Below are 20,200 nucleotides of genomic sequence, written 5' to 3'. Positions count from 1 at the left end.
CAACAAACTGTTGCTAAAAGTAAATGTTTTATTTTGATTGAGAGAGGGAGAATGCATGCACGAGTTGTTTGTGCTAAGATAACGTATTTTTTTGGGTGGGGAGATATTTTTTTTAAGTTGGGAAATGGTGTACTAAGAAATGTTTCCGTTTCCCTCTTTCTTTTCATTTTTATTGAGAGTATTGTATTTTGTATAAAGTTATAAAGAGGGTCGTTACCAAAGTATAACAAGTAGTCCAACTCTTTGACAGCAGTACCTAACTCTATACATGTGTTAGTGAAAAAGTACCTAAGTCTAAATATGTGTTAGTTACAAAAATGTATATGTGTTGGTTCCTTTTGAATTTTCACCATACACACAGAGTTCTAAAAAAATGTTTAAATTTTAATTTATTTAAATTTTGTTCTATTTTCAATACCAAAAATTGAAACTCTGTTCTATATTTTAAAACCTACCACAAACAAAATAAAACGTCAAAATTAATAAAAAAAATATTTTTTAGTTTGTGCGAAATGGACTTGCTTCGGAAAAGAAAAAGTGCTAAATGTGTTGAAAAAAATTATAAAATAATGTGTGTTAGTGAATTTACGCGTATCAAACTATATTTATTGGACAATTTATAGTTAAAATTTCGAGACTTTTGATGTGTATAATTCTCTCACAAGGGTGTTGAATTTACACAGTACCCGTATATGTGAGAGAGTAAATTTATAAAATAGAGAGTTGGACTACTTGGTATACTTTGGTCGTTACCTAGCAGATAAGGAAGTAATCAATGTATCCCTTATAGACAGTAATTGTCACTAATTTCTAATCGCTTAATAAATTTTGGGTCATTTGACATGTACAGTGGTGGCCACCAATTTAAGACAAATACTTGAATTTTTTCATCAACTGAATTTTAAGTGCGATAGAGCCAAATTAAAAGGACCTCTAAGGGTATGAAATTTATTATTAATGTTTCTAGTTTCTGAAAAACGTTTGGAAAAATCGGTAAAACATATATGGACAAAGATATGTGGAAATACGTTGACCCACCTCAGCGAACATCCGCTGTTAATAACATGATATGACCGAAACTAATGGAACTAAAAATACGAAATTTGGTCCGAATATTTTATAATAATAAAAATATAATGATATAAATGTGAGAAAATATGTTTATTTAAAAAAAAAAAATTTTGGTCAAGTTGTAGAAAAATTTTATGTGCTCGTGGTGAATAGGTATGAATTGACACAGTCGAATAAAACACACTTGTGTGTTAATACAGTCCTCATGCATACATATTTGTGGAAATATTTGAAAAAATAATTGACAATCACGTGGAATTTAGCAAACAATTTTTGTCTTAAATTCCTGGCCACCACTGTATGTGCTCTTTGTAGTGCAGAGATAAGTCACTTCTTTATATTTCCCAGGTAATCTAGCATGAAGTCAATTGTCACTTAAGTGTCTCTAAGTAATCTAGAGTGTAGTTACTTTAAACGTTAATTTCATACTGCACTTTTTTGTGAGTAATTCGTGCTGATAAAGGTTCATGAATTAACAATGCGGGATTTACAATAGATGGCGTATCTGTTGAACGCGGTTTTCCTTTTTAATATCTTATATATCATTTTGAAGGGTACATATCTGTCATTTGCCGACACCAATTGCTCACCAAAGCTTATGGTGAGTATGTTCCATCGGTTTCAACGTGCGGTTTAGAAGTGGTGATTTTGACACGGAAGACAAATATCGCTCAGGCCAGCCAAAAAAGTTTAGAATTGGAGGCATTACTCCATGAAGATTGTTGTAAAACTCAACAAGAGCTTGAAAAATCTTTGGGAGCTACTCAAGCAGCAATTTTAAAATGTTTGCAAGTAGCAGAATTCATTCAAAAACAGGGAAATTTGGTACCATATGAATTGAAGGCGAGAGACCTTGAAAGACGATTTTGCATGTCCAAAATGATACTTGAACGCTATGAAAAAAAATCATTTTTGCATCGAATCATTAATTTCGAGGAAAAATTGATCCACTACAATAACACGAAGCGTAAGAGATCGCATGTGAAGCCGGCCAACCAGCCGAATCGACACCAAAGCCAAATATCCAAGGCGCTAAGGTAATGATTTGCATTTTATGGGATCAAAAGGGTTCTATTTATTATGAGCTGTTGAAATCTGACCAGACCGTTGCAGGGAACCTGTATTGAACGCAACTGAAGCGTTTGCAGCGATCATTTGCCGAAAAAAGCCCAGAATATGCGGTCAGATATGAAATCGTAATATTCCATCATGACAGCACTAGGACACATGTAGCAATACCTGTTAAAAACTTTTTATAATGAAGTGGTTGGCAAGTTTTGCCTCACCCGCCTTATAGTTCAGTCCGACTGCTATTTGCATCGATCGATACAGAAGAACTGCTCGATCCGAGCCAAAAAGGCTGCTCATCTTTTGACGCCAAGAACGAATCTGGCCAATTTCAAATACTCTGTTCTAAGGTTTGAGACTCTTCACCATCCATATGTTGCCAGAATGTTTCAAAATAAAATAAAAATTTTAAAAAATCGCACGTTTTTAAGACACTCCCAAAAATTCTCATACAGTTTATTTTCTTTTCGCTTAGCGTGAAGTAAATTTTCACTTAAGTGGCTCTAAGTAACCTAGAGTGTAGTCACTTTAAATGATTACTTTGTACAGCACTTTAAATAGTAGTTATGTTACCCACCAGATGTAATTCATTACAAACAATCGGTTGTTGGACTGTCCATGAGATGCCTTATTAACTATTTAAGGTTAATTAGCACCCGTAAATGTTAAAATATCTAATTATGTAGCTGATCAAGGAAACAATCATGAAGCTAGTAAGGTAACTGACTCTTTGTAACCGGTATGTGAATCTAATGCGTTGACAACTATCAGACAGTCTCACTGTAATCCAAAAGGATCAATTGACCCCCTGCAATTTAATTCACTAAAATTTGCGGATTTTGTCTTCAACCTTCTTTAATTCACAGTACTTTTCACATTACAATTTATCAGCTAAAACTTTCTTAGTATATTCATAAACTAAAAATAAGGTTGCCGTAGCGGGTACTGTTCTCAAAATTGAGGGCAGCAGGCCGTTATAAAAAGCTAAAATACCCTCTTTTCGTAGAATATCTGAACCAACCGACAACATGGTACCCTTTAAATTATTTATTTGTATGCGTGTTTTTATAACATCAGCTGGAAATGTGGTTGTCCACAAGACAATGCCACCAAAGGCACCAGCACACATTGTTTTAAGGGCGCCAATATCCTCTTTGGATTGGTTGGGTCTGGATTAAAAGAAAATTATTTTAATAACAATTCGCTTTTATTTACATATAAGTTATCATTAAAGTTTGACTTACTGTGTGAAAAATTCTCTTGTTGCTTCATAGCTACCAAAAAAGAAGAAAAATCCGGGCATTTCACGTACAAAAGTTGAGGTTAGACCACGATAAAATCCGGGCAAACCTAACAAAATGTGGATTAGTACTAAGTTAATAGTTTCTAAAATTGAAATAGTAAAAATCAGCAATCAAAGGACAATTGATTTATCAGATTATATTCATTAGATGATGTACTTATACTCTACTCAGACAAAAATTAGGTAGAGTTTAGCATATACTTCTTCGAATATGTTGTTCTTACCAGAGTTATCTGTATTAAATTTTAAATAAATTAGTGGGATTGTCCAACATCTTATCATTTGTATCATATTAGTATTTCCAACACATACATACATATGTATGTATATTGTTTGGATAATTGTTTCTGAAAAATACATTTCGATCTATAAGTAAATTCTTACCTTCAGTTACAAAAATATCTCTTGTCAACTTAAAAGCCGTTATAGGTGTCGCTTTGCTATGCTTGGCTACATAGTGTTTCATCTGGAAAACCAAAAATCTAATACATATTTCATATAATCAAATAGCAATCGATTACTTGCCTACCTCGTGAACAGCCTGTAATTTACATTTAACCAATTCCGTGGGACACAAAGTAAATGTGGAAAAGAAGGCAGCCATAAATCCGGCACAAGCATTACCCAAGGCAGACAATTCACCCACATTATCAATATCCATAACAAAAGCAATGCATTTCTGGCAAGCGCCATAGGCAGCGAATAATACCGAATTTTCGGCTACACTAGCGATCACAGCTGGCAGAGTGCCGGCATAAAGACCATGGAATAAGCCATCCTTACGATAGGTGTGAAGAAAGCATTTAAACATGTTTTTGTAGAGTTTAGGAAAGGTTTGTTGTTTCACTTTAACTGTATCCAAGGGCTGGGACACATAAACTTGAGCTATACCAGCTTCAAATTAAGGGATACCAGATTATTATTTAATTTAATTATGTTTTCAAAATTACCTAAAGATCCTGCTGTAAAATCTATCAAACCCTGTTTAAATTTGTTAACTTGCTGGAAATCTTGAGCTATATCTGGTTCTATTAACACATAATCCTCAAACATATAATCCTCACCATCTTTATGTTTGGCTTTATCCAGTTCGGGATTTTGCAGAAAATATTTTCTTAATTTCCAACGCAAACTATTTTTCTTTAAGTCTTGAGGATCTTCAACCCAAACAAAACCATCTACTTCTTCGTTAACAGGCTTTTTTGTTTCAAATCTAAATAAATCTTTAAAAATATTTGTTTTCTTTGATTTGCTTAAGAGTTCTTCAGTTGGTTTCTCCATCTGCAGAGGGTAGTCCTCAATCTCATTTTCTTGGTAGTCTATTTTGCTGACTTTTGGTATATTTTTGAAAAAATTCCATTTAGTTTTTCTTTTGGAAAATTCTTCGTATATTTCATGTTGTTTTGAATTGTTAGGTGGTATTGTCTTGAGGTATTTGTGGGCATATTTTTTCTTTAAATACTCCAGATAGGTTAGTTTTAGGGTTGATTGTCGAATGGTTTCTTTATGGTATGGAATGATACCAATTGTGGAGGAAGAATCACCCTTTAAATTATTTTTATTTTGTTTATTCATTTTATGTTATTTTTTATCTTTTTTGACTTTTTATAAAAGTGGAGAATTTTATGTTATTATAATCGAAATTCGCAATTTAACTTGATTGCCAAGTTGTTGTTTTTATTCAAAATTCAACAGCTTTGCAGGAAATGTGTTTTAGTCATCAGTTGATACCAATCGACTTAGGATAACTTATGCCGTTCGTCTTAAATATAAATTGATAAAATTAGTTTTTTTAGACCTAAGGACACAACCAAAATCATCATACAAATGTCCTTTCGGAATATAAAACTCAGTAGAAGGCATAACAACTCATAGCTCCCATATGAATAAATCGCTTAAAAATGTTGGTATACTCACACTACCTAATTTCATGGTGATAGGTCCATAATTGGTCATAGCCTCCATATAAGGACCACTTCCGAAAATCACTCAAAAATATAAATTATTGAAATTTTAAAAGAAAAATGTTTTTGCTCTTTTACTTAGTGTAGGGTATTATATGTATGGTGGGGCTTGACCGAACATACTTTCTTAATTGTTATCTTTTGATTCGGTGTATCGGAAATAATTTTTGACAGATTTCACGGTCCTTGCCAATTAACAAATTGTCAATCGTATGAATAAAGCTTCGAGCAATATATTCTTCGATTCCAAATTTAATTGATTTTAAAGATGAAAAATGCTTAATGAAGTTTGAATATTTTTAAACATTAACTAACATTTAACATATTTAAAACACATATTAGTGAGATTAAGTCATGTGAGTATCGGAAAACCATTCTGAGAAGATAAGATCTATCATCTCATCTATGTTTCTATTACTGTGTCCATTAGGACTTGTCCTAAAAATGCTTTGAGTGCTTCCTGTTCGTCCCACCCTTACATATATTGACAATGGAAGAGTCCCATAGGAGTGCACCCTGACTACCGGGAATATCCCTAAATAATCTGTGTGGTCGGGTTGGTAAAATGTGGATTCTAGGAATCTTTGGGAACGACAATAGTGTTGCAGTATCAGACTACATGTTACAGACTAGGTACATCATATGCTGTTTACCGATGGTTCCAAACAAAAATTTACGCCATCCTGAAATGCTCAACTAAATGTTTGAGAAGGATATTGAGGAGCGTGAGGATGTTTGTTATATCGGATAGCCATGCGGCATTTAGGGCCTTATTTAGCTATGAGGTGCAGGCTCAGGCAGGCCAAACGGTTCATGACTCTGTCCAAACGAAAATCCCAAAAGATGCTATCGCTCGTAAAGATCGATTTGAGACTACTTACTGGATTATTCACCGTACACTGTGCTCTTAGATGACGACACAAAACTGTACACAGTTTGCGGGCTGAACGACGTGCTTTGTTACTGGCCAATTTTGGAGTCGTGCAGAGCGAAATGGCTTTGAAGGGCCCTAATGTCCCCTGGGGACGTATTTGTTCTTTCACCAAACAGGGTAATTGTGTTCATACGTAACTTGAATCTGTTATGATGAATTTTAGGGCTGCAGAAGAGATAAGAGATAATAACATTGTGCAACAACCAAAATCGGAATGGAATGAAACCAAAAGCAAATGAAAGCTTACGTTTTCCATAACAAAACCCTCAAGGCTTTTTTTCAGTTCAGCGCTAGATTTCTTTAACACGCATTTGAAGTTAGTGATTTTGCAAAGCTGGCTAACAAGAAAAATTCATTTAAAATTTGATACAACAAATCCTATTAATTTTTATTATCCCGGAAAGTTGTGGTATCTTACTATTATTTTGATAATTATTTTTACCTAAAACTCACGCTAGAGGGCGCTGTACATTGGTGAAGAAAAATAAAGAGGGACATAAATCTGTAACTTATAAACGGTTGGTCCGATTTTAATGAAATTTTACAAGCGAAAAGAGTTGTCGAATTAAAGTTTTGAATTAGGACCTCATGAGCCCACCAAGGGCGCGGGCAGGGGTTCCCAAAGTAGGACACCTCGGTATGTTAAATATTTAAAACAATACTATTTTTTCGTTTGTTCTCTGATTTAAAAGAATAATACATATATAGAATCTCTTCTTCGAGCAATATATTCTTGTCTTAGCTACCAATTAACTCTTATAGCTTAGGAGATATTCGCATTTCAAAATTAAATTTTCAACATTTTTACCCATGGCATCGATTCACCCCGGGAAACTTACTCTGCTGTGTTGTTGTGGATATACTTTTCGTCCACGGTTACGAAACCGCACAAAACCCCGTCCATATTGCGGTTGAACAATGCCAAACACTTCTGCGAACGTTCCCATATTGCGGGAATCTTTCTCATACCCAAGTTATCATTCGAAATTGAAACCACTGTGCCATGTGAGATGCTTTTGTACTAGAGTTGTCAAATATTCGAATAATTCGAAAAAGCATAATTTTTAAAAACCGGTTTTCGGTTTTTTCTATCAAAAACCGGCTCGAATAACCGGCTTTTAGCCTTTTTTTGTCAATTGGCTTGTAATTTCTACATTTTTCATTTGCGACCCCACAAAGTATATATATTCTGGATCGTTATAGATAGCGAAGTCGATATTGCCATGTCCGTCTGTCCGCCACTATGTTGAAATCAACTTTCCGTGGCCCCCAAATAACATACGTGATTCATACATCAATATATCGGGAATTCTTCCAGCTCGATTGCTATTTAAAATCGAGAAAATCGGTCCACAAATGGCTGAGTTATAAGGAAAAAACCAGGACAACCTCGTTTTTGACCTATTTTTGACGCATATCTGGATTACTAAATCATTAATATAGACAATAGATATCTAATGATAGATATTTCAAAGACCTGTGCAACGACTTGTATGTATAAGGCCATAGTAAGTTGGACCCTACAAGGGGTCAAAATCGGAAAAATATTTTTTTTAATTTTTTTGTCAGAAAAGATTTAAAAAAAAAAAAATGGAAAAAACTTTTTTTAAAAAAAATAAAAAACAATTTTTAAGTATAATTTGGTGAAGGGTATATAAGATTCGGCACAGCCGAATATAGCTCTCTTACTTGTTGTATTAAAATTATTAAAAATAATCGCATAAAATCTTAAAATAAATTTTAAAAAATATTCGATTTTGTCGAATAATTCGAGACAAAAAAAACCGGTTTGTCGAATAACTCGAAAACCGTCCTTTTGTAAAAACCGGGTTAAAAAAACCGGAAAATTGGAAAAAACCCGGTTTTTCGAATAATTCGAAAACCGTTTTGACAACTCTATTTTGTACTAAATGGATTTTTGCTATTTAATTTTAATTATGTAAATTATCCTAAATAATGCAATTGCATTAAAAAGTGAAAATCTATTATATTGTTGGTTAAGATATTTTCGGTGTTAAGGGTCGATATTTTTCAAAAAGGCTCGATAATAGGAAGTTTAACAGACATTTGAATATTAACGACATTTACTCAAAAAATCGACATTCAAATCTTAGCTCCTCTATTCTTCAGACCAAAATTAAATGTTTGTTGGATGTAACAATTGGCAGTTTTGGTCTACCAATTATAATAAAACTTTCTTCAATTTTTTTTAATTTATTTATATTTTTGGTAAATTTATTTTCATATGTATATAGTTTATGTTAATATTATATTATTTATGTATATAATGTATTAAATATATGGTAACTTTATATTATTTATTATTTTTATTCATTATTTTAATATTTTACATGAAATGCTAAACATAATTCATACCAAAAATGTTCTATTTATTGCATTTTTATCATAAATATTTGACTATTAACTACAATCAAATACTTACTTACTTTTTGTTAATTTTGGGGGAGATTCGTATAAATGTTTTTACTTACGAGGGAATTTGTTACATAAACCAAAGATATATGAAAGTTAAAGGTGTGAGTGATTAAAGGAAAAAAGGATATTAAACATTTAAATAAGTATGTACTGTTTATGAGGGAATGAACTAAGTTAGACTGTAAGAATTTATGTGTGACATTCGAGATACATACTTAAAAGTTAAAATATATATATATATAGATATAAATACATACAATTAAATATATATTATTTGAAATATATATTTTATTCATTCATTCATTCATTTATATAGTAAATATATGTATATGTATATAGTATAGTACAGGCATATATGGTTAGAAATGAAATGCTGTTAGCTTTTAAATTTTTCGTATTTCTGGATGTTAATTAATATCATTGTGTTAAAGGATTCATTTATTTTGTTGAAGGACTTTCTGTATACATTGAGTGTGGAGCGAGTAGGTATGGTTTTTGTTTTTCTTGGAGTTTATTTTGTACTTGTATTTAATTTTTGCGTTTCAATTCATAAAATTTCTTAAGTATTTTTTTTTTAAATTTGTTCGTTTATTTAAGATTATACAAGGTGTAAAAATAGCTTCCAATTTTAGTTTGTTGAAATCTGGGTGTACTTTTTTTTTTTTTTAGTTTTTTGGTTTCTATCAGCGTTTTTTGTTCTATTATAAGAATAGATTTTTATTTGTTACATTTTTAAATTGGTTATTTACTACATAATTAATATTATTTGTTTTTATATATTTATTACACTTATAAATATTTTAATTTTATTATTTATAATTTACATTATCAGTTTTATATTATCTCTTTTCTGTTTTTTTTTTATATTTAATTTTTTTATTATAACTTGGCACAATTTATTAATAAATTTTGATGTGTATTTTACATTTATGTTTTAACTTAAAATTTGTAAATTTTTAAACAAAATCACATAAACTAAATTTTTATATAAAAGGAACAAATTATAATTAAAACTGCTATTTAATATTTTCTAAATTATTTTGTTTTTTTATTGTTGGTTTCCACATAATTGTGTTTTTTTATTTGTATTTTTCTCAAACAAAAATTTTATTTTTTTTTTAATTTGTTGTCTAGTGTAATTGTGAAATTTATCAGTTTAAAACTACATACTTGCTAAAAAATGGAAATTAAAATTTTGTGTCAAAATGCTTTAGTGCAAAAATAAAATTTAAATGTTTTTTTTTTGTGTGAGATTCAGATTCAAAGTATTATTTATGTACCGATATATTGAGGGCGTGACTTTTGAATTTCCCGTATTTTAACTGAAAGGCCAACATTGCTCCTGTCAACAGGCATCTGTCAGTTGACACCAGTCAAAATTTGAATATGCGGCGTCATTTAGTTTGTGTTTGACAGCCATTGATAGCAGACTACAGCGTGTGGAAAAAAGTGTGCTCATTAAGTATTATTTTTTGGGGAAACAAATCATCACTCAAACCAAGGCTAAGCTTGATAAATACTATGGCAACTCAGCACCATCAATTTCAATGGTAAAAAGTGTTTTACTGAATTTCGATGTGGCCGTACAAACTACGAAGATGCCGAACGTTCTGAACGTCCGAAAAAATTTAAAAAATTCACGATACGGTGTTGGCCGCTTTGGGATTGAAAGTGCGAGACATTGTGGAAGCCAAAGGCATCTCACATGGCTCAGTGGTTTCAATTTTGAATGATCATTAGGGTATGACAAAGCTGTCCGCAATATGGGTGACGCGTTTCCTCACAATCGATTGCAATCATGTGAAAACTTCTCAGAAGTGTTTGGCATTGTTTAACCGCAATAGAGACTAGTTTTTGTTCCGTAACCGTGGATTCACCACGACACACGAGAGACCAAACAGTGGGTCTCTCGGGATGAATCGGTCATCAAATACTTAGTTTGATGAAGTCGATAAATCTTATTTTTTGGAAGGAACAAAAAAAGGAGACTGTTGAAAAATAAAATTATTTTTTTCCAAAAACCTGTGTTTCAATGAAAAAGTCACGGACTTATTGACCCGCCCTCGTATGTATGGTATGATGTTTGTTTGAAGATAAATCTTTTGATATATTTTCAATTTTAATTGTAATTAAATCATTTAACTGATTTAATGAACATTAATTAAGTCACATTATTTGAGTTCTCATGTGAGTTGAACGTTAAAAGTCAGTTTAAAGTAGTGTTCGGCATACATAACCACTCGTTGTCACGACAATTACACAAACCGAGTACCAACTCGGAAAATATTATAAATCCTGCGAAAGCGTTTTTTTCCGAGTGTGTGAAAAACATCTAGATAATTTATCGGATTCAGCTTTGCTGTAGCTCTGCTAAGCTTTTCTAATTAAATGATAAACATAAACATATATACTCTGAACATATCACAGTTGTTCATCTATGTTGAGAACTCAGATAGTGTAAAAATATGCTACTACTACAGAAAACTTGAATAGAAAATTTCTATTGAAGCTTGAAATGCCTTTGACTCGATCGTATGAGATCGTAGTGCTCACAAAAGTCATCTAATTTATATCTTGGCATATTGAAGCGTTTAAAATAAAAAAAAATATCGGGCATAAATGATTAGTACTCAAGTTTCGGGATTTAAAGCCAGTCATATTTTCATGGAGAAAAGTTAAAGGAGTCTTTTTGAAAAAGTCCGAAAATTGACTTAATGTTGTGACTGAATCCTGTTAGATGTTATGGAAAGCGATCCATGTACGATTATAACTGGGTATAGAGAACACAGTCTCTCTAGTAATTCAGCTTTTGAATAATATGCTTCCAAAGTGTATTCTTTGGGATAAAGTTCTAAAGTTATTTTAGAATGTACTGAGCGTCAGATGCATCGCTGTGATGCATTTCCGAACAAGCCCTATGTCTTTAGGGAAGCCGAAAAAGCGGCACAGTCTGCATAATCGAATGATTTCTAATGTGATTCCAAAGAAATAAGGCGAGCTTCCCCATAATCTGTTCGAACTTTTATTTGAATCATTATACGGATCCATGACTTACTGAATTGACAGAACTAATCAGATTGGTTTATATCGAGAAGAAGTCGAAAAAGCGGCACAAATTCTTCCTGAAGTTATTGTTTGGTTGGAAAAACTACTTTTGAATTCAGATGAAAGAACTTTTCCATTATCTGTTCGTACTTTTCTTAGAATCATTACACATAACCAAGATTAAATGAAGATCATAGATGCGAGATCTATTTTCAATTTCGAATCAAAATAATGATTGATCTCCTGGATATAAATCGTAATGGAAAGAGGTTTTAAACTTTTTGCCATCATCAATAGTAAAATATTAAATCCATTATCAAAAACTCAGTCCACTCTTTGGAAGAGAAGTGTAGGCACATTTTGTTCAAAATATCTCATTGCAATGCCTCAATAAAATATGAAAATATTCATTAGAACTCCAACCTATTGAATTTTAGTAAACCTTAGTGGTCGCTTTACAATAGTTGCCTAAATAATCCTTTGAATCTGAATACATTTTTTATCTATATTATTTATATGTGTTGCATCACTTCCATTCACATTCATACACATACAGCTCGAAATAAAAATTCTTTACCTAAAGCAGACTTCATTTTGTAACACATCACATCACTTCACGTCATACCTTAAATCCTTAACTAATAGTATGCGGGGAATGGATGATAGTTTGAGGGATTGGAAGCATGATGATTAGCCGACGGTAATACTGGTGGTCGAACGCCCGGGTGATAATTACTAGAGGCAACTTGATGATAGGCACCAAAACCGCGAGCCATATGACGATTCTGAGCTGTTTCACCCAATAGACGGGATTGATCGGAACCCAATAAACGATTGTTTTGTTCCATGAGTAAATGAGCTGTGGGATCAACTAGCAGACGATGCTGATCGGCGGCAGCAGCATTTGAGGCAGCTAATATGCGATGCTGTTCGACAGTTGAAAGAAGACGATGATGCTCTAGACTTTCGCGGCTTTGGTGTTGCATTTGCGATGACAGGAATGAACGATTGTTGCCCACAGACATGTTCGTGTTGGGTGTGAGATCCAATGAAGCCATTCGCAACATATCATGATGTGGATGGTTGTAGGGTAGTTGGGGTGGGGAGGGTACCACATAGTTGGCAGTACGACTTAAATCAACCGAAGTGGCTTGATCATGTTCCTGTTCGTTCAGCTGATCGGAAAGCATGCTGTGCATAGCCGATTGATGCTGCTGCATACTTAACTGGCTGGGATGCTCTTGCTGCTGGTGTTGTGAGGCCGAGCCAGAACCACCCGAAGATGAACTATGATGCTGTTGTTGACTTTGGGCTTGTGACTGTTGATTCTGCTCTCTTTCCGATAGTATATCGTATATGTGATGGTGATATCTGCCTATACCTGGTAAATTGGATGAACTATTACTGGGCAATTGGAAATTGTGATGATAATTTGAAGAGCTGACATTCGAACGCGAAGACATATCCAGTCCTTGCAAATCGGAAATGTCATTATTTGAACTGGCAGTCGCTGCAGAATTACTGGTACGATATTCCGAGGGTGAATCAATATTTTGATTGTTATATTTTAAAGCTGTGGAATTGGCTAAACTTTCGTATTTTGAATACATCAAATCCATTTGTGATTGAGGGAATTTCATACGCATATCCTGGCCCACGCTATTGTTACAAAGTAAAATGGATAATTTAATTAAGATTAATTTATTACTATAAATTACAAATATTAAACCCACCTGTTCTGCGGCATTATACTGTTCTCTTCATCACTTGACAAATGGTTATGGCCTCCAGTTAAAGCCTGCCGCCTGTCATTCTCCGAGTCAGATCTTTGCTTGTGGCGCATAACATCACCATTATTGAAATTATAGCGTGGTATTGAAGGTGAGGAAGCCGGTGAAATGAGTTCATGTTCCGGATAACTACTACCCACACTGGAAGCATTTCTTCGTTGATTTTGAGCTAGAGCAGCGGGTAATGGTGAAGAGGCTGATATGTTGTTATTACTACTATTGCCCCCCGTGCTATTAGCACTGCTATTACTACCCGCTGTACCAGGACCACCGGGAGTACCGCCATTTGAGCCAGGATTATTGCCAAACATGCTATAATCTCGGCCGGGAGAAATGGGTTGGGGTGACGGTGGTGTACGGTGTTGGGCCGCTGACGGAAATGGATCTGCATCATTATTGCCCGCATTGCCCATGTGTTGTGCCCGTGGCGTAGAACCGGCATCCACATCCACTTCATTGTTTTGGTTGCTTCGGGGATTTGTTGGCGTTGAAGCACTGGGCGATATGTTACAAGAATTAAGATTATTGCCTTGGTTCGGAAACATTGGCAGTGGTGGTATTTGCATGGGGAAATTATTTAAGTTCTTCATCATTTTCAATTCACTCTCCAAGTTATCCATGGGATTTGAGGCATTAAAACGATTCGTTTCGGAATCGACATGAGAACTCATGGGACTATCGGTGTTTATATTGTTTTCGGTGGGAACTTTCAAGTCATTATTATCATTGTCGATCATGTTGCCAACAGAATTTAAAGCTGCCTCGACCAACATGCTGGCCGAGGAAGATGATCCCGTACCGGTACCACTCAGTCTTGCATTTGCATTATTATAAAATGAACTCATAAAGGCTTGAGATTGTGACAAAGAATTCATCGACATCTGACTATTTTCACCTTGATTGTTAGCCGAGCCATTTGCGGCACCCAAACCGTTGTTGGGATTTGTCACAGCATTGCCACCATTGGAAGCTGCTCCAGCACCAGCATTATTTCCTGAATTGTGATGATACTGAGACATTTGGCCATTTGCAGCAGCATTGTTAGATTCGACAACATCTAAGAATGAAGAATTTTCGTCTTCTTCTCGTGTATTGCCCGTGTGATGGTTGTGAGAGGGATTGGCAGAATTAATGAGTCGTGAAAGGAAATCTCTATTGGAACCCATCAGTTTTGTGGGATCGTCGTTATTACTCTGTGGCACAGCAAATGGTGGCAAGGCCATATCATTGTTGCCACCACCTGACATGCCGCATGAATTTTGATTCGTTGTCATGCCAGTTGCACCGCCCATTTCACCTACCGCACAGTCTCTAGACAAATGACGATCATCATCACTGATCCACTTTTTACTTCCTTTACTCACAACCAGATTTTGACCCATGGCATTCATGCCCGGATTATGGCGATAACCGTTATTGTCATGGGTCATTTGTTGGCCACCATGATGACCATGGTGGCCATGTTCCTCTTCCTCATCGTCCTCTTCTTCGTCTTCTTCATCATGACCCATGGCTGATTGGTGGTGATGATGGCTCATGCCCATATGCTGGGTATTTATACCAGTCATCATATGCGTCATCTTACTAGTGGGATCTTCAGCTGCAGCTCCAGTCATTGCTGAGACAGCAGCAGCTGCTGCCACAACTTGTTGCACTTGCTGCTGGGCCGTCAAACGTTGGGCGGTGGTTGTTAAGAAGGACTCGACTAAACTTAATTGAGCATTTTGTTTGCGTCTCATTTGCTCCATATGTTCTTGCTCCTGCTGCTCCATTAGATGGTAATCTTTGGGTTTGCGGCCTCTCTTGCGTGGTGGTGGTTTCTCACCAAATATACTGGAGATTTTCGAGGATAGCAGTGATAAATTGGGTTCATTACGGCACAGATCCTTAATAGATTTGCCGGACTTTTTAATGGCTTCGAAAATGTTGTCATCCGAAAATTCAGCATCACTTTGTATGCTTGAACTCATAACCGAATTTTGATCTTCCAAACTCTTGCGTCTTCTACGGGGAGCTTGTTCTATTATAATGCAAAACGAAAAATAAAACAAAGAAATATATTAAACATAGAAAATACAGGAGTACCAAGCTACACCATATAAAACCCACCCAAGAAATCAACTTTCATACCACCCGAATAAGCATCAAATGTGTAAGCGACACTACGTTCAATTTTCGGCATTTGTTCCTGGGAATAGTTGTGTACCTTCTTGTAATGGAATTGCAGACACTGTTTGGTGGTGAAGGCGGCATTGCATTCCGATTCCGAACATCTTAAAGAAGATAAAGAAACAGTTAATATCACTTAATGTTTGATGAAGTTAAGTTAAGTTATAAGACTCACTTAAATGGCCTCACGCCGGAATGCGTTAGCATGTGTATCTTCAAATTGCTGCGATTCTGGAAGAGCTTCTGACATCTGGGACAACTAACCACTGTCGAGTTGCGACTGTGCACCTCCTTGGCATGACGCTGCAATGCTGCCCGTGAGCCTAGAAGTTTTGAACATAAGTTACACTGAAAATCTCGTAAAACATCAGCCACATCTAAAATGAAAATTTTGGAATGAAGAGAAATGAAATTTTGGAGAAGTGGTGACTTTTGGTGTAAAAACTAAATCATAAACCAAAGACAGGTTAATTGTTTAAATAAAGAAAACAAATGATATACTGGATTTTAGGCGGGTTAGTACTTAGCAGAAGTAGGTAGTAGTTGTTGTTAGTACTTTATGCATCATGCGGTGTTAGATTACTCGTATTTGTTACAATTTAGATGGTTTTTTATTTAATTTATTTTGTTAATTTCTTTATTTAACTTTTATTGAGTTTTGTAAGTTGACCTTCCATGACATCCGCGAGTTTTGCAAAGCTGACTTTGTCTGTTTTCTGCCACGGATTTTAAGAGTGATGAACTTTTCGATTTAATCAGTTAGTAACTTTTCGAAAATCGTGATATTTTCTTCAGATTTTTAATTGGAGATCTTCTGTTGCTGGTAGATTTTCAGATAATGCTGAGATTTCTAGTCGGCTTTTCTTCCAGAGGGACAGAGAGAAGGAGGCAGAACTTGTAGTTTCAGATAATTTATCTGTCAGTTAGATTAAAACCTATTGCATACTCCTATTTAAGAAATTTAGACAAGGTAGAGAGAGCAACTCTTCACGAAAAGGAAATCACCTGCTCTCTTACGAAAAAATTTGTGATTACCGCCCGATGACTCTTGAATCTGTTGTATAATTGTCTTACTAAACAAAAATTTGCTACAGATTTTCGGAACTTCTAAACTTCGCTTCATGAGTTTCGTTTACTGCTTCGACGTCCACTAACTGATGATCTTCTAAGAGAGGGAGTATACCAATTCAGGTGATGAGTGGATATGATAATACAGATTTCAGGGGTAGCAGCAATACTTTGCTCTTTTAGATTACTAAAGAGAACAAGATTCCATTTCAAAAAACTCGTAATTACTAATTAGACAGGGTCTTAGATTTTCCTTGCTATTATAGTTGAATATGATGAATTTGAACATTGTGTAGTTGAGGTCAATTGCCGCCGCATATTTATTAAAATATAGTAAATGTTTTCCTAACTTTGTTATTCGTCTATAGTTTGGGGACTTAAACAAAGAGTTTAATCAAATAAAAAAAAATATTTATAATAATAAATGCAACCAATTGTTGTTAGAGTTCATGAGTTAAAACCATAAAACAATACTTAAACAAATAATTGTTAAAAAAAACAAAAATTTTAAATCAAAATATGACATCAACTTAACGGGAAAAAAAGCATTATGATGTAACATGGATGGAATTTAATGTAATGCGATGAATATGGCTATGATAATGAAGATGAGCTGATTGTTATACGAATAAAATAGTTACATACAAAATACATAAGTAAATACATTATATATATATATACAGAAATACATACATATATAGACCAAAATACATAATATTGATTTGAGACAAAATGCGTATTTCGAGTAGCTGTGTGTTTATAAGTCCAATTACTATGACAATTATAAGTGTAAATGTATGAGTATATGTTAGATTTATATACATACACGTAAAGAGGTTAAAATTAAATGTCCTTTTAAAAATGAGGACTTTGGATTGTCAAAATTCCCAAATAATTGGAAAGAATTATAAAGCAAGTCTCTATAAAACTTTAATAATGATAAATATTGTTTAAATACATTGCATAATATGAAAATTTTGGAAAATTTACCAAATCTCATACTGTTGCCATGAATAATCTACAGATAACATTGTTATTAAGTTACTGGAAAATTATATAAATCTGTTTCCAATGTACTGACGTTTTTTGTATGAATCCTATAATAGTTTCGCTAAATTTTGAATTTGTTTCTTGGACCAACACTCAAGGTAGAAACCCTAAGCATTATGTTGACACTATAATTGGAAAGAGGATTGAGCAAGTATTGTTTTGGTTATTATATTGTTAGTGACAGGGAATCCTTTTGCTCGGGTCTTGTATCTTTTGGAGTAACGAGCATTGAGTAAAAGCATTAAGGAATTGGGAGATATCAATACATATCACTGATGTACTGATATCTCCCGATTGAAAGAGATCTTCACAATAGACATCGAAGTACCGTGCCATATATGAGAATTGTATTCAATTTTCAGTTGGATATAGGTGGTGTAAATAGTAGTAGGAGAACAGAAGGATACTTTGCAAAGTTTTTTAAAAAAGGAGTTTGAATGCTTCTTCTCTACTTGAAAAATGGGTTTCCATTGGTCAATCGACCTTAAATGAATGGGTCTCTTATTTTGGCTGTAGTATTGATAAAACGTTGTGGTATCGGGAACTAATTTCCTCATAACATTTTCCATTTTAGCATCGACAGAGTAGCGAAACGCAAGCTACATTGCGACAATCCTGAAAATAATCATTAGGAATGGCTACTGCATCGTCACCAACAAGCATCTTCGTCTTCTCCTGTTTGTGGCCGAGAAGATCCAAAATAGACTTGAAATTTAGATCCCCATTTTCGATCGGATGTAGAAGATGCAAATAGTAGTAAGGGAATGGATGGAACCTCTTAAAAAGAGCAGATTGAATGCTTCTTTCGCTACTTGAAAAATGGGTTTCTATTGGTTAATGGATCTCAAATGGATGGGTCTGTTATTTTGACTGTAGTATTGATTGATGGTATCGGGAACTAATTTCGACATTTACTCATAACATTTTCCATTGTAGCATCGGTAGAATAGTGAAACGCAAGCCACATTGCGACAATTCGTGATCCAGAAGATCCAAGTAGGCATGAGAGCTTAAGATCCAAAATAGATGTGAGTTATTTTCGGTCGGATGTAGTTGGTGCAATTAATAGTACGAGCACACTTTAAAAAAAGAGGAGCTTGAATGCTTCATTCGCTTTTCGGGATTCTATTGATCAATCGAAATCAAGTGGATGAATCTCTTATTATTCTTGTAGTATTGATAGAACATAATTAATAGAGTTGGATACGCTGTCGTTACCAATAACCAAAATTCAGGTGAAGCTCCAAAATATAATTTGAAGCAGGCTTCAGTTTCAGTTCAGTTTTAAAAAAGGAAGTAATTCTTTCGACACTACAAAAATCAGTTTAGTCAATCAACGTTTAGTCTATTTCGAACGGAATTAAATTTGAATGGCTTTGGCCTCTGATAACCACAGTATGTATGAAGATTTTTGAAACAGTTAAGATGTGTTAAATCTCAAAAGAATGCTATAAGAATTGGAAACGAAGATGCTAACCAAAATAGACTTTGAAGCACAAGCCTATTTTCGGTTGAATGAAGAAGCGTTTTAAAAATCGATGGGGTTCTCTTGGTCAATCGACCTCAAATGAATACTACTCTTCATTTTGTAGGAACAGAAAATTGGGATCATGCTCAAATTAATCAAGATTGTGATACGTTACTGTTACCAATAAGAAAAACGAAGAATTTCTTCTTTCAGAATCTCCAAACTAAATAGTTTTAAAAAACAAAGCAATTGGATACTTCTTCCGATAATAGGAAAATATGTTTAAGCTTACGGACATCACACTAAATTCTATTAACCACAACATCTAGAGATTCTGATTCTGAACTCGTGTGATAAGATCCTATCCACAACAATCCAAGCGAAGGCTGCTTAGAAATCTAAACGTTATTATCGACAGCCTGTTTTATCGAAGCAACATGATAACCACTGTATGAACTTGTTTGACACAGTTACGAATCGTAACTTTCGATATGTCAAATCTCAAAGGAATATTTTAAGAATTCTACATGAAAAAGCTGGGAAATCAAGTGGAAACTTTCGATGTTTAACCACAAACCGAACTAGTTTTTGCTGTTCTTCATAACCATTGATAAAATTAATTTCCTGGAGCAGGAAAATCACAAAACAGTTAAAATATTGAATTTCTCCGTTGGAAGATGATCAAGGCCAATAAAGTCATGGTGACAGATTATTGGAATCAACTCAGTATAACTGAAATTAGCCATATTCTTGAAGTGATAAATCGGTGGAACAGGAACTGTTTAAATACTGGATTTCTCCGTTTGACAAGGAATATGGTCAATATAGATTTTC

General features: G+C 34.2%; 2 protein-coding genes across 2 annotated transcripts in view; both read right to left on the bottom strand.

Annotated features, from left to right (window-relative positions):
- Positions 1 to 3,016: 3,016 nt before the first annotated feature.
- LOC135958353 (mitochondrial ornithine transporter 1-like) lies at positions 3,017 to 5,017 on the bottom strand. The gene is made up of 5 exons (XM_065509258.1): positions 4,393 to 5,017; positions 3,972 to 4,336; positions 3,827 to 3,908; positions 3,384 to 3,489; positions 3,017 to 3,308 (listed from the first exon to the last, which is right to left on the bottom strand). Exons 1-5 carry the CDS (start codon positions 5,015 to 5,017, stop codon positions 3,017 to 3,019), a joined length of 1,470 nt encoding a protein of 489 aa, XP_065365330.1.
- Positions 5,018 to 12,390: 7,373 nt separating this feature from the next.
- LOC135959012 (uncharacterized) overlaps positions 12,391 to 20,200 on the bottom strand; it is a 33,704-nt gene continuing 25,894 nt past the window's right edge. The window contains exons 5-8 of the mRNA XM_065509997.1: positions 15,956 to 16,157; positions 15,721 to 15,884; positions 13,555 to 15,631; positions 12,391 to 13,480 (exon numbers count right to left, since the gene is read on the bottom strand). Of these exons, the coding sequence (XP_065366069.1) occupies positions 12,460 to 13,480; positions 13,555 to 15,631; positions 15,721 to 15,884; positions 15,956 to 16,157 (3,464 nt within the window). The 3' untranslated portion in view covers positions 12,391 to 12,459. The remainder of the gene's footprint in view (positions 13,481 to 13,554; positions 15,632 to 15,720; positions 15,885 to 15,955; positions 16,158 to 20,200) is intronic.

Source organism: Calliphora vicina, chromosome 4 (assembly GCF_958450345.1).
Source record: "Calliphora vicina chromosome 4, idCalVici1.1, whole genome shotgun sequence".
NCBI classification, from domain to species: Eukaryota; Metazoa; Arthropoda; class Insecta; order Diptera; family Calliphoridae; genus Calliphora; species Calliphora vicina.
Note: the sequence above shows the minus strand (reverse complement) of the source record. Positions and strands in the feature narration are given on the sequence as shown.

Coding starts and splice junctions, on each gene's coding strand:
- LOC135958353 (XM_065509258.1), bottom strand. CDS start 5,017: ATGAATAAACAAAATAAAAATAATTTAAAGGGTGATTCTTCCTCCACA. Junction 3,909..3,971: donor AATTACAGGCTGTTCACGAG/GTAGGCAAGTAA, acceptor TTGGTTTTCCAG/ATGAAACACTATGTAGCCAA. Junction 3,490..3,826: donor AGATATTTTTGTAACTGAAG/GTAAGAATTTAC, acceptor ACATTTTGTTAG/GTTTGCCCGGATTTTATCGT.